General features: G+C 46.1%; 1 protein-coding gene across 2 annotated transcripts in view; it reads right to left on the minus strand.

The window, feature by feature from the left end:
- LOC140427678 (uncharacterized) overlaps positions 1-14512 on the minus strand; it is a 59376-nt gene that overhangs the window by 7399 nt on the left and 37465 nt on the right. The window contains exons 12-18 of one of the 2 annotated variants that reach the window (XM_072513160.1): positions 13562-13879; positions 11876-12127; positions 8651-8763; positions 6852-7071; positions 3911-4048; positions 3679-3816; positions 2350-2421 (exon numbers count right to left, since the gene is read on the minus strand). In XM_072513160.1, coding sequence (XP_072369261.1) covers positions 2350-2421; positions 3679-3816; positions 3911-4048; positions 6852-7071; positions 8651-8763; positions 11876-12127; positions 13562-13879 — 1251 coding nt within the window. The remainder of the gene's footprint in view (positions 1-2349; positions 2422-3678; positions 3817-3910; positions 4049-6851; positions 7072-8650; positions 8764-11875; positions 12128-13561; positions 13880-14512) is intronic. The other variant, XM_072513161.1, reaches the window with a different exon arrangement.

Below are 14512 nucleotides of genomic sequence, written 5' to 3' on the forward strand. Positions count from 1 at the left end.
TAAATTGAGGGGAGATAAATATAGGACAGATGTCATTGGTAGGTTCTTTACTCAGAGAGTAGTGAGGGCGTGGAATGCCCTGCCTGCAACAGTAGTGGACTCGCCAACACTAAGGACGTTCAAATGGTCATTGGATAGACATGTGGACAATAAGGGAATAGTGTAGGTGGGCTTTAGAGTGGTTTCACAGGTCGGCGCAACATCGAGGCCCGAAGGGCATGTACTGCGCTGTAATGTTCTATGTTCTATGTTCTATGTTCTATGTTTCTCTCCGCAGATGCTGCCTGGCCTGCTGTGTATTTCCAGCACTTTGTTTTTTTTTCATTATCACCATCCCAACAGGGACGGCAGTGGCCAAGTGGGATTGTCACTAGGCGAGTAACTTGATGATGCTCTGGGGACCGGGTTCAAATCCCACCATGGCAGATGGTGAAATTTGAATTCAATGAGAAATGAATATGGAATCAAAAGCCTAATGATGACAATGAAACCATTGTCGATTGTTGTAAAAACCCATCTGGTTTTATCCCGATAATGTCCTATCGGGGAGGAAATATAGCATCGTTAACTGGTCTGCCCTACATGTGACTCCAGATCAGCAGGAATGGGTAATAAATGCTGGCCCAGCCGGCAGCACCTACTTCCCGGGAAAAAAACCAGTTTGGACCAGTATGCTTTTATCCTGATTTTCACGGGGGGGGTTTTGGTTCTGGGTGGGTTTTTGCTTGTCGTGACGGAGGGTTTAACTTGGCAATTCCATGGCCTTTCGCCTTAGCTGCTAAAGCCACAGCTGTCAATTGTGGGGTGTACAGGATTCCACCATCAGAGGAACAGAGTTTTTTTTATAAATTTAGAGTACGCAATTAATATTTTCCTTAATGTGTCCAATCGACCTAGCCTGCACATCTTTGGGTTATGGGGGCAAAACCCACGCAAACACGGGGAGAATGTGCAAACTCCACACGGAGAGTGATCCAGAGCCGGGATCGAACCTGGGACCTCGGCGTCGTGAGGCAACAGGGCTAACCCACTGCGCCACCATCCTTCCCTAGAGGAACAGAGTTGAGGGGAGGGGGGGGGGGGGGGGATTTGTAGCCACCTGGGTTGGCCAACTCCCGACGTAAAGTGGAGAACAGCAAAGGCTGCAGGGACATTCAGCCAACACAGGCAGAAACTAGCAGGTGCAAGTTTACTGTGTATTATACTCTGCAAAAGCCCAGACAGCATCGATACAAGCAGCCATCTGCATAATAATGTGCAGCCATCTACATACCAATGAGCGATCCCCAGGTACAATCAAAACATTTGGGATAAACAAAGCCAAGCCAGACTCCCCGGCACCAGCAGGAGTCAACACAAAAGAGGTTAACGGACACCTCAAGACCGCCCATCGATCAGGGAACCGCTCCAGTATTGGAGAAATCGAACCAAGCGTTTGGAACAAAGTCCAATCACTTGGAACCAGGTACAGGGTCCGCCCCGAAAGGCGGAAAGCCCCTGGGGACTATAAAGTTAAGCCCCCAAGTTCGAATCGTTCTTCTTGACCGGGTCACTCAGCAACGCAAACCAACCCTTGACAGTGACCGGTTCAGCTGCCGCCAAAAGCCAGTAAGTCTTAAGTCAACGCTTGCTACGAGATAGGTGCTCCTAGCTACCAGTCCGTACCAACTTTGAATCCCGCAGACTCAGAACACAAACGAAAGGCCATTTGTTCCCCTGACCTGGTGGGCCAGTCCGAAGCTAAGTATAGGCCTGTTAGTTGTAGGAGTAGCTCAGAAGTAGAATTTATGCATGAGTAGTGATTACTGTGTATAATAAATGTGCTTTGATTTGAATCTTACTAATTGGTGTGTTGAGTTATTGATCATTACTTGAACTTGAACCTCGTGGCGGTATCATAAAAATACCTGGCGACTCGAGAGCAAAGGTTATAAAACAGAGCCAATTGAACCAACCAAAAGTTAGCAACGGATTGAGCAGGATATAGAGCTACACATTGGTTTTCTGCAGTCAATAATTAAAGCCCCTCTTCCAAAAAGGAGTCTTCACTTTTACAAAAATGGAAACATTAACAGTTCTAACTTCTGCTTTTCACAGGATGATCCGGGGGGTAAGGTCTCTGTAATGCGACAGGGCACCGCTGGCAAATGATCCCGCCTTCCTTCCCAGCTTTCCCCAACTTTGGTGAAAAAAAATGGTTCTTCCCACTCTCGCCCACCTTCCACTGCCGAGCATATTGTGCCAGTGGAGGCAGGCTAAGGTCCTTAATTGCCAGTTAATTTCACAGTGAAGGGGCTCAATGCCTGGACTGTATCGCAGCTTTAGACCAGGGAATGTGAGGTTACTTACGGGGACAAACGTTATTCGTCAGACATTGAAACAAGGCACAGGTATCCTCAATTGTGAAACAGGTATTTGGATCTGCGGGTACAAAAAGGACAAGTCAGTCAGTCAATGGTGAATGTAAATTCCTTTGAAGGGTGGTGTAATGCAAACACGTCTTCATTGAAAAATGTAATTGTCACTCCCATTTGATATGAATTAATCTCGGCTGGTGGCAAGTTAGTGCTAAAGAAAATTGAATGGAGTCAAGACAGGTAAGAAAGGCAAGGAGGAGAAGATAATTTAATTTATGCATTTAGTGGTTATGATCTAGAAAGCAGCACCTGAATCAAGGGAGGAAACACATCTGATAGTAACGTTCAAAAGGGATTCGGAAATGTACTTGAATAGAAACCAAAATCTAGGGCAATGCGGAGACGGCAGATGAGTGAGATTAACTGGACAAACCTTTACAAGACCCAGCGCAAATGATGGTCTAAATGGCCTCACCCTGTGCTGTCTCATTCCACCATTCACTATCGCTGATCTGCACTGGTGCCGAAGAAAAATATTTATCCCAAGATCTTCCTTTCCAATAATTATTCAGACAAAATCTAGCAATACAGCCACTTGCTTTAAATTACAACTCACGTTAAAAATGGGTAATTTGCGCTTTTGGGCTAGAAAGGATCCTGGAGTATTCTAGTTCTCATGGTAATTCCCCCGTCAGGTTCTCGCTGATACTCCACTCGCTGATACTCCGGGACGTAACAGCGCTGTTCAGCAGACCATAAGGCCAGAAGACGTAGGAGCAGAAGTAGGTCATTTGGGCCATCAAATCTGCTCCACCATTCAATGAGAACATGACTGCTCTGATGTGATAATCCTCAACTCCACTTTCCTGCCTTATCTCCAGAACCCTTGATTCCCTAACTGATTAAAAATCTGCCTATCTTAGCCCTGAACATACTTAACGATTCACTACTCTCTGGGAGAAGGAATTCCTCCTTATCTCTATCTTAAATGGTGATCCCTTACTCCAAGATAATGCCCTCTGGTCCTAGACTCTCAGTATCTGCCTTGTCAAGTCCCCTGAGAATCCTATGTATCTCAATAAAGTCGCCGCTCATTCTTCTAAATTCCAATGAGTGCAGGCCAAACTGCTCAACCTATTCTCATAAGAAAATCCCTACATATCTGGGATCGACCGCATGAACCTTCTGTCCACTGCCTCCAATGCAAGTATACCTTTCCTTAGATAAGGGGACCAAATCTGTTCCTAGTATTCCAGGTGTGATCCGACTGGTGTCTTGTATAGTTTTAGGGGTTCTTCCCTATTTTTATACAGGCCTTTACCTGAGCAATTTGTTCCTGGGTTTGTCGGATTGATATCGTTAGTCCCCTGGAAACAGCGACATGAGAAACTTCCTGGAGTGTTCGTGCAGACAGCTAAATCAGAGCACGTGTTGTTCCCAGTCTGACATTCGTCAATGTCTGAAACAAGAAATCAGTTCAAAACTATGGCTTGGAGCACAAGTTCCTTTAACCCAATCATTTAAAATCACGTTCAACTCAGGCAATGTCCTACCTTCACATCTCCTTCCAGGTACACTGGGGCTTGTGTCATTGAACCCAGCATTACACTGACAGGTGTAGCTTGCATTCTGTCTCATACATGTTCCATTATCTGAACAGTCATTCAGCCCTGACTGGCAGCTGTCTTGCTCTGTCACAGACATACAGAAGAAAAATTATTTAAATATCCTGAGCACTGAATTGTAAAACCACTATCACATTATTTTCACCCTTGAGTTTTCACCCAGCTCTGATTAATTCGCTGCACTCTCTTGAGTTCATGACATTCACAAGAAATGATGTGGAGATGCTGGCGTTGGACTGGGGTGAGAAGTCTTACAACACCAGATTAAAGTCCAACAGGTTTTTTTTGAATCACTAGCTTTCCTCAGGTGAAGGAGCAGCACTCCGAAAGCTACTGATTCGAAACAAACCTGTTGGACTTTAACCTGGTGTTGTAAGACTTACAAAGAACAAAGAACAAAGAAAAGTACAGCATAGGAACAGGCCCTTCGGCCCTCCATGCCCATGCCGACCATGCTGCCGGACTAAACTACAATCTTCTACACTTCTTGGGTCCGTATCCCTCTACTGTATCCTTCTTACTGTATTCACAAGAAAATTAGTGTGGGGAGTTAGAATTCAGTTTGCACTCAGTTCCGACCCAGGTTGAAAAATCTCCCCATAATAAACTGCCATTCAATTGGAAATTCCATTCACAGAACCACCCCAAGGTACTCCACAACGGTATTATCAAACACTATCTGGCACTGAGCCACATAGACAAATGGCAGGAGATCAAAAGTTTGGTCAAAAGGTCGGTTAAATAGAAAGCATCCTATCAGGCTGCATCACAGCCTGGTATGGCAACTGCTCGGCCCAAGACCGCAAGAAACTTCAGAGTCGTGAACACCGCCCAGTCCATCACATGGGCAGCACGGTAGCATTGTAGATACCACAATTGCTTCACAGCTCCAGGGTCCCAGGTTCGATTCCGGCTTGGGTTACTGTCTGTGCGGAGTCTGCACATCCTCTCCGTGTGTGCGTGGGTTTCTTCCGGGTGCTCCGGTTTCCTCCCACAGACCAAAGATGTGCAGGTTAGGTGGATTGGCCATGATAAATTGCCCTTAGTGTCCAAAATTGCCCTTAGTGTTGGGTGGAGTTACTGGGTTATGGGGATAGGGTGGAGGTGTTGACCTTGGGTAGGGTGCTCTTTCTAAGAGCCTGTGCAGACTCGATGGGCCGAATGGCCTCCTTCTGCACTGTAAATTCTATGATTCTATGATAAACCTGCCTCCCATCCATTAATTCCTTCTACACCTCCTGCTGCCTGGGGAAAGCGGGCAGCATAATCAAAGACTCCTCCCACCTGGCTTACTCACTCATTCAACTTCTTCCATCTGAGAGCATGCACGAACAGACTCAAAAACAGCTTCATCCCCGCTGCTACCAGACTCCTAAATGACCCTCTTGTGGACTGACTCATTAACACTACACCCTGTATGCTTCATCCGATGCCGGTGTTCTGTAGTTACATTGTGTACCTTGTGTTGCCCTATGATGTATTTTATTTAATTTTCATGTACTTGATGATCTGTTGAGCTGCTCACAGAAAAATAATTTTCACTGTACCTCGGTACACGTGACAATAAACAAATCCAATCCAATCCAATCACAAGCAGGATCTTAAAGAAGGAGTCAGAGAGAGAGAGACCAAAGGTTTGAGGAGGAAATTCCAGAGGTTAGGACCCAGTCAGCTGAAGGCGTGGCTGCCATTGGGTGAGCAATCAAAATTAGACTATGTGCAGGAGTCCTGGATGGAAGGAGCACTGAGATCTCCGAGGGTTGTAGCACTCGAGGACGTTATAGAAACACAGAGCATCTGAAATAAGAAGTGCTCCCCATTTCGCAGCCTTGATGTTACAATTCTGCAAAGATTCAAGCAACAAAATGCTAGCTGGCAACGCCAACAGCTTGAACGCTTGAAACAGTTAGGAAGTGAAAACCTTAGGAAGGAGTCTGGAATGAATAAAAATAAATCAAAGCAGTATCTGGAAACTGCAATCCATGGCAGAAAAGGAGCCTTCAGTGGGAATGCAGTTTCTGTGAAATATGAAGTAAGTGAGAATTCTGACCATTAACTGTATGCTGAAGGCCTTGTAAACCGAGCAGGTATATTATTGAAGTCCTATATTTCCAACAGAATCATTAAGCAGAACTGAGGCCTTCAGACATTTTACTTTAATCTTAATTTTGAAATATATAAAAATCGGATTATTTTCCTAATCTGAAACACTGATCCCATCAACCAAGGACCATCTGGTAGTTCCTTTACGTTTTTTGTTTTCATTATAATTCATGGGGATTTACTTCATTGAGAAACAATTCTTTCAGGGCCTTTGATTGAAGGGGACACAGATTGGCAATTAAGACTGGGCCGGAATTCCACTGACAAATGGCGGGAAGATGGAATCCTGCTATCGACAAACACCAGAGGATCCAGCTCCAGGACATCTCCTCACAAAAATTTGCATTTAACATTTTGTAAGCTATTGGCAACTGGCTTGCTTTCCGTTGACCATCCATTCCAGCCAACAGCAAACTTCGGAGTTGGTCAGTGTGACACAGCTGAATCGTGATGTTGCGATGGTTTGAATCAAAGACTTTCACCTCACAGAATCAATTAAACTGGATCAAATTGGACAACAAAATGAAACATCTGTGGGATACTAAACACCTGTCAGGCCCTGTACATTTTCCCCTCCAACCTGCCAAGCTCGGCCCCCTTAAAACCCCAACTTGGCATCAGTTAACTGAAACTTGCCTCTTTTTAGACTGGATGAAAGGCCCCATCCTTTCATTTAACTTTTACACTCTAAAAAAATACATCCTTCTCGATACTTGCAAAGACTTATGAAACCAGTGGTTGAAATGCTTTTGTTAGAACTCCTTACCTACAATAGTTGTGTTTCGGAGATCTACAACAAACTTTTGACTATTGTTTAAAGATTCAGTGAGCGCTTCTCCGATGCTGGCTGTCGTGACACTCACGTTTGTTGACACTGCCACCGTAAAATTCACAAGTAGGCTTCCTTCTCTAATGGATATGATAATAATTATAATTTTTCCTTTTTTGTGTAAATCCTGAAATGTTTTGCTGAATCCATTCACCACCTGAAAGAGAAAACATATCCACTTCTAATATTTGTCTCTTCACCACACTCCCGCCAGAGAACATGAGCATCAAACTTTACGCCTCTAAATATTGGAAATAAGGACTTCCCACAGTCAGCCTGGATTCTAATACCTGCAAATGGAGGTGTGTCCAGCTTTGTTTCTGCTAACGATACCTTTCCCTGGGAGTTGAGAAGCTGTTGCTTCAAATCCAACTCCTGATCTGGACATATAGTCCACACTGAAAATTAAGGGCAGCATTCTATTACAGGAGGTTTTGCTGCAGGTTTAATTGTTGTTTATCAATGTCCCACATGGATGCCATTGATCTCATGACACCTTCTCCCATTTGTCTCTCTTTAAGTAATTCACAAAATCACAGAATCACACAGTGCAGAAGAGTCTCTTCAGCCCGTCGAGTCTGCATCAACACCTGACCTGCTTAATCCCATTTGCCGGCACTTGGCCCATAACCTTGAATGTTGTGACGTGCCAAGAGCTCATCCAGGTACTTTTTAAAGGGTGAAATGCAACCCGCCTCTAAACCCTCCCCCGCAGTGTATTCCAGACCATCATCACACGCTAGGTAAAAATGTTTTTTCGCAAATCCCCTGTAAACCTCCTACCCCTCACGTTGAAACTGTGTCTCCTCATGACTGACCCTTCAACTAAGGGAACAGCTGCTCCCTATCCACCCTGTCCATGCCCCCCATAATCTTGTACACCTCGAAAAGGTCATCCCTCCCTCTTCTCTACTCCACCAAAAACAACCTCTATTCATAACTTAAATGTTCCATCCAAGGCAACACTGTGGTGAGTCTCATCTGTACCTCCTCCAACACAATCACATCCTTCCTATAATGTGATGACAAGAATGGTAGCCTCACCAAAGTTCTATACAACTCCAATATGACCTCCCTGCTTTTGTAATCTATGATTGATAAAGGCAAGTGTCCCATATGCCCTTTCCCCCACCCTATTAACCTGCCCTTCTGCCTTCAGAGATCTATGGACAAACAGGCCAAGGTTTCTTTGTTTCTTAGAACTTCCCAGTGTCAGGCCATTCATTGAATACTTCCTTGTCAAATTAATCCTTCCAAAGTGTATTACCTCAGCAGTATTACCTGCTGATCCTACACATATGCGCGCAGGGCACCAACGGACCCAATCCCCATCACGAGATAAATGCCAGTTTAGCACCTTGGCACTGCCACCCTGGCATCCTGACAGTGCCCCTGCCAGCTGGCAATGCCACCTGTCTCACTCTAACATGCAGATGTGCTAAAAATTGATCCGCCCACAATGGCCGGGATTCACATCGCGACGTTTCTCGAGATCACGTTAGATCTCGTGAGGTGTGGTGAGCTGTGTAGATCCAGGAAGAGGGATCTCCGGCACCTAATGCTCACGCTCGCTGCCTTTCGGCACCCCTTACTGTAATAACCACCCCAAGTTGGTTATTACAGTATGACTAAACCTTACGCCCAAGGGCCAGCAATTATCATGAGTAAATGTTGACAGAGAAATGTGGCATCAGTCAGTCGAGTGAATATCCCACCACACATAAAAAATAACTTACGTCATCAGTGAAATTCTTTTCAAATTCTTTGAAAGGCTTGCTCTCCCTGTTGCTAAGTGCTGGTATAAATTCCACATTTGTAATTCTTGTTGCTACCTCCAACACAGCGGCAGCTTTGAAGAGAAACATAAATTATATGTGTAAATTATATCAATTTCATTCATGTTCCTCAAGCGATAGGTTCAAATGGCATCAGACTGTGGCTAACAATGCCAGTATCAGTATTAGAGTGTCTGAGACAAGACTCTGGTGTGCTTTTCGGAGGCTGGGATTTGCCCCCTTGACTCTGGGCATCCCAAACTGGGAAGTTTTATTTTATTGTATCTTGGTATGGATTTGGGACAACATTTAATAAGATGGATTTAAATTCTCCTGCAGTTGCAGGAATTTGAACTCATGTCTCTGGGTCATTGGGCCAGATCCAAGTAATATTTTGTCAAATAATTTGGGATACTATGGGCTGGATTCTCCGATTTTGCAGCAAAGTGCCGATGCCGGCGTGGGAACTGTGGCGTTTTACGATGCCAAAATCGGTGCTGAACCCTCACCGACTCGGGGACCGATGAGAGGTGAGCAGCGACGCCGGCTAAAATTCCTGGCTTACACGGCAAAATTGGCCGAAGAATTGCCGGTCCCTGGCCACGCATGCGCACAGCGATGACCTGCAGTGGTCGCACCGTACAACATGGCGACGGCCACACGTAGACCCTACCTGCCAGATAATGACCCCCTGGATCCCACCTCGCCACCACCGGACCACCCCCTAAACAGTAACCCCAGCCCTTGCCGAAGCCCCCTTCCCTGCCAGCGCTTTGGAGGGGCGGAGCATCTGAAATCAGGCGCCGCCCCCGATTCGGTCGTAAAATGGGATTCGCCGCCCGATTACGATATCGGGGTCGGGCAACGGAGAATCCCGCCCCATGTCTTCCTTAGCCACGTCCCAACAGAAAAAACATTTCTCAGCACTAAAGTTGAGAGCCTTTTCATTGAAGGAAAACATGATTTGATCCTATTTTTAGGTTATGCTGATCTTCCCACATGCTCACCCTGAAATCAGTTTCTCTCTTTTCTTTCACAGTAAAGTCATTACGAGGAGATGTTGTTGTGTCCTTATGGGTTAAACCTAACCCATGAGTCCCACCGATGGTGCCAGCAGACAATCCCATGAGGGCATTCGCCTGGCAAATGAACACCATGATCTAGAAAACCGAGGGACACTGAAGACTGATCGTTCAGCTCTCTCCCACGGTGTGTCAATCTTCTACCATTCCATGTTCAGAATCAGCTCGCAAAGGACTCCTAACCCCCTGTTCCTGCTCCAATGCCTTCCCTTCAAAAGGTGCATGTTAGCTTTCAGTTGTCAGGTTTGCCTGCTGTTTGCCAGTTACAATATTAGCCCATTGCTCAGGGATTCAGCCAACCAACAGCAGGGTTAAAACTGGTTGACACTGCAACGAGGTAAAACAGCAGGCAACATGAATCTGGAATCAAAGGCCCAGCTTCATCTCGTAGCTCGGACATGTTTTTTGGCCTTGGGGCGTGGGGAGGAGGGGCGATCAAGTTTCACCCTGTGTATTCCAGCTAAAGTCATCACGGGTGATGTGGGAATGATTCACATTCATGAGTTAACTACAATAGAAATGTAGAATTCCTCCAGCGCAGAAGGAGGCCATTCAACCCATCGAATCTGCACCAACAATGACCTAGAGGAAGGCGCAGAAGGGTGGGTGAGTAAATTTGCAGACGATACTCAAGTCGGTGGTGTTGTCGATAGTGTGGAAGGATGTAGCAGATTACAGAGGGATTTAGATAAGCTGCAGAGCTGGGCTGAGAGGTGGCAAATGGAGTTTAATGTAGAGAAGTGTGAGGTGATTCACTTTGGAAGGAATAACAGGAATGCGGAATATTTGGCGAATGGTAAAGTTCTTGAAAGTGTGGATGAGCAGAGGGATCTAGGTGTCCATGTACATAGATCCCTGAAAGCTGCCACCCAGGTTGATAGGGTTGTGAAGAAGGCCTATGGAGTGTTGGCCTTTATTGGTAGAGGGATTGAGTTCCGGAGTCGGGAGGTCATGTTGCAGCTGTACAGAACTCTGGTACGGCCGCATTTGGAGTATTGCGCACAGTTCTGGTCACCGCATTATAGGAAGGACGTGGAGGCTTTGGAGCGGGTGCAGAGGAGATTTACCAGGATGTTGCCTGGTATGGAGGGAAAATCTTATGAGGAAAGGCTGATGGACTTGAGGTTGTTTTCGTTGGAGAGAAGAAGGTTAAGAGGAAACTTAATAGAGGCATACAAAATGATCAGGGGGTTGGATAGGGTGGACAGTGAGAGCCTTCTCCCGCGGATGGATATGGCTGGCACGAGGGGACATAACTTTAAACTGAGGGGTAATAGATATAGGACAGAGGTCAGAGGTAGGTTCTTTACGCAAAGAGTAGTGAGGCCATGGAATGCCCTACCTGCTACAGTAGTGAACTCGCCAACATTGAGGGCATTTAAAAGTTTATTGGATAAACATATGGATGATAATGGCATAGTGTAGGTTAGATGGCTTTTGTTTCGGTGCAACATCGTGGGCCGAAGGGCCTGTACTGCGCTGTATTGTTCTATGTAACCCTCTGAAAGAGCTCCCTACCCAGGCCCACTCCCCCACCCTTCCCCCGTAACCTCATAACCCCACCTGACCGACACATCTTTGGACACGAAGAGGCAATTTATCACGGCCAATCCATCAAATTTGCACATCCTTGTTCTGTGGGAGGAAACCGGAGCACCCCGGGAGAAAGTGCAAACTCCACACAGGCAATCACCCGAGGCTGGAATTGAACCTGTGTCCCTGGTACTGTGAGGCAGCAGTGCTAACCACTGAGCCACCGTGCCGCCCCCCCCTGTCGAGAAATTTTTAAAATTCAGAATGCGAAAAGCTGCTCAGCCCATCCAGAACCAATATATGATTAGTCCATCATGGATTTTGTTCCCTTCCCATTCTCCAATGTAATTTGCATCATCGCAAATGTGCAATGTAACTCCAATGCTGCAGGTCTATGCATCTAATTGAATGGATAAACACTTTCAGTTCTTCATTGGTTCACCTTGCTGTTAATCCCTAAACTGGATTGCACTGTACACTTGCCCCAGTACAGATTTCAAATATTCCAGCTAACAAGCATCTGAGAGCTCTGAGGGAAGAACAGCAGCAACATAATGCTTGAGCAACGTACCTGTCCTGACTTTCTCTGTAATTATCTGCAGTTGACCGCACGTTGTTGTGGAAACCTTAATCTCATATTCAATATTTGGCTGGAGATCATTGAATTCAGCTTTGTTTTTGTCAGTTCTAATGGTCCTCACTGGAATTGTGGAGATTGTGACATTGAAGAAGGGCTCTTTGATTGCATTGTTTGTATCCCAGGTAATGGAAATTGTCTCACTTTCCGCCGTTACCAAACGAATACGGATGAATTTCAGTGGCTCTGTAATAAAATCACACATCTTTGTACTCAAGCCTCAGCATCTGAATCATTGTCATCCTAAGCACTTCATTTTTCTTAAATATATTAACATAAAATGGATGACATCCCACTAGGGAAAAATAACTGGAGAGGAAGAACTCTAGTGGCATGTTCAGCAATGAATGGGTTGAATGTAATAATTCAGGATGCAGGCTGTAATGACATTTTCTTAATATTGCGTGAAAAATATATATTGCGGAAAGAACAAGATGAAAGAACATGATCCATCACCCAAACCGATCCACCATCTCCATGTCATAGAATTTACAGTGCAGAAGGAGGCCATTCAGCCCATCGAGTCTGCACCGGCTCTTGGAAAGAGCACCCTACCCAAGGTCAACACCTCCACCCTATCCCCATAACCCAGTAACCCCACCCAACACTAAGGGCAATTTTGGACACTAAGGGCAATTTATCGTGGCCAATCCACCTAACCTGCACATCTTTGGACTGTGGGAGGATACCGGAGCACCCGGAGTAAACCCACGCACACACGGGGAGGATGTGCAGACTCCGCACAGACAGTGACCCAAGCCGGAATCGAACCTGGGACCCTGGAGCTGTGAAACAATTGTGCTATCCACAATGCTACCGTGCTGCCCTAATTCTGCACTTGGTCGCCTTCACTCTAATCCATTTAATCGCGAGAGTAAAGTTCTGCCAATGAAACCCCAGCGCACCATTCAACCTTGCATCCTATATTAAATCATCATGGATCACTTTTCTTACCGGGAAATTTGCAACAGCTCACCTTTTCAAATATGTGCTTATAGAATCATAGAATCCCTACACTGCAGAAGGAGGCCATTCGGCCAATCGAATCTGCACCAACCCTTCGAAAGTGCACCCGAACTAGACTCACCCGCCCTAACCCTGTAACCCCACCCATTCTTTGGACACTACGGGGCAATTTATCATGGCAATCCACCTGACCCGGACATCTTTGGACTGTGGGAGGAAACCCATGCAGACACGGGGAGAACGTGCAGACTCCACACAGACAATGACCCGAGGCCAGAATTGAACCCGGGTCTTTGGTGCTGTGAGGCAGCAGTGCTAACCACTGTGCCACCGTGCCGCCCCCCCCCCCCCCTTCTTATTTGTTCTAAGTTTGTATTGTTGGCGGAAAAATCTGCCTACTGATAGCAGGTATCGGAAATTCAGGTGTATACAGTATTACCCATGAATTATCAACTGGCAGGCCGGTGAAATTGGCCATAATGTGCTTTGTTTCTTTGACTTGTAATAATCTACAATAAGATCCCAACGTAAATATATTTTTTCAGCATCCAATCGAATTTGGCCTGTAATTAACAGAGAGCCATGATATGATGGTTCTCCATTAATTACTGTGTCAATATTAGCTCTGTTATATTAAATAATCATGCAACTTACCACAGGATGGAGCAGCAGTGGCTGTGGTGGCGGCACTAGTGGTGGTTACTGTAGAGCTGGTTGTCAGAGTTGTTGTTGGACGAGCAGAGGTCGTCACGGTTGTGGTGGGAGAACTGGTGGTGGCAGAGGTCGTTCCGTTGATAACTGTTGTCGGAGTTGTTGTTGGACGAGCAGAGGTCGTCACGGTTGTGGTGGGAGAACTGGTGGTGGCAGAGGTCGTTCCGTTGATAACTGTTGTCGGAGTTGTTGTTGGACGAGCAGAGGTCGTCACGGTTGTGGTGGGAGAACTGGTGGTGGCAGAGGTCGTTCCGCTGATAACTGTGACAGAAATTGTAGTTGAATGCACCAATGCTACACCCACAAAACTGTTTATTGGAGATGGAGTGAGGTTAGTTTGCATGAGAGCAGTGTTGGTGAGGGCTGGGTTTGGCGTTGGGCCACTGGCATTATGTGAGCTGATGGGGCGGCGGCACTCGCTGATGTTTGAGAAGGTACAGCAGTTAAAGTGGCGGCAAGTGTTGAAATTAGATTTGTTGATGAGGCAGTGAAGCTCAAGATTAATCCTGTTGCAGCACTCCCACTTAATGTGGTGGAACTTAAGATGAAAATTAAAATCAAGCATCTTTTAATAATTTGTCAGATTGCTTGTATTTATACACTTGCTGACCAACCTTGAGATACGCTGGAGCAATCTCGGGGGGGGGGGGGGGGGGGGGGGTGCTCCGGAGGCCGCGGTGGAGGAGGGGGGGAGATTGGGACGGCATTTAAAAATGCAACCCCAATCCGCAAATCATCACCCTACACTGAAGAGCTGAGCGCATCGGTGTAGGAAATGAGGTAGAAGCAGCCTTCATGGGGCATTCCTGACAGAGGCTAAACAAACCCAGCAGGGATAGCGGGGTCATCTTGGCGCCCCACTATAAGTGCCCAAAACGGGATCTGCAGGTATAA

This window comes from Scyliorhinus torazame, chromosome 8 (assembly GCF_047496885.1).
Source record: "Scyliorhinus torazame isolate Kashiwa2021f chromosome 8, sScyTor2.1, whole genome shotgun sequence".
Classification (NCBI taxonomy): Eukaryota; Metazoa; Chordata; class Chondrichthyes; order Carcharhiniformes; family Scyliorhinidae; genus Scyliorhinus; species Scyliorhinus torazame.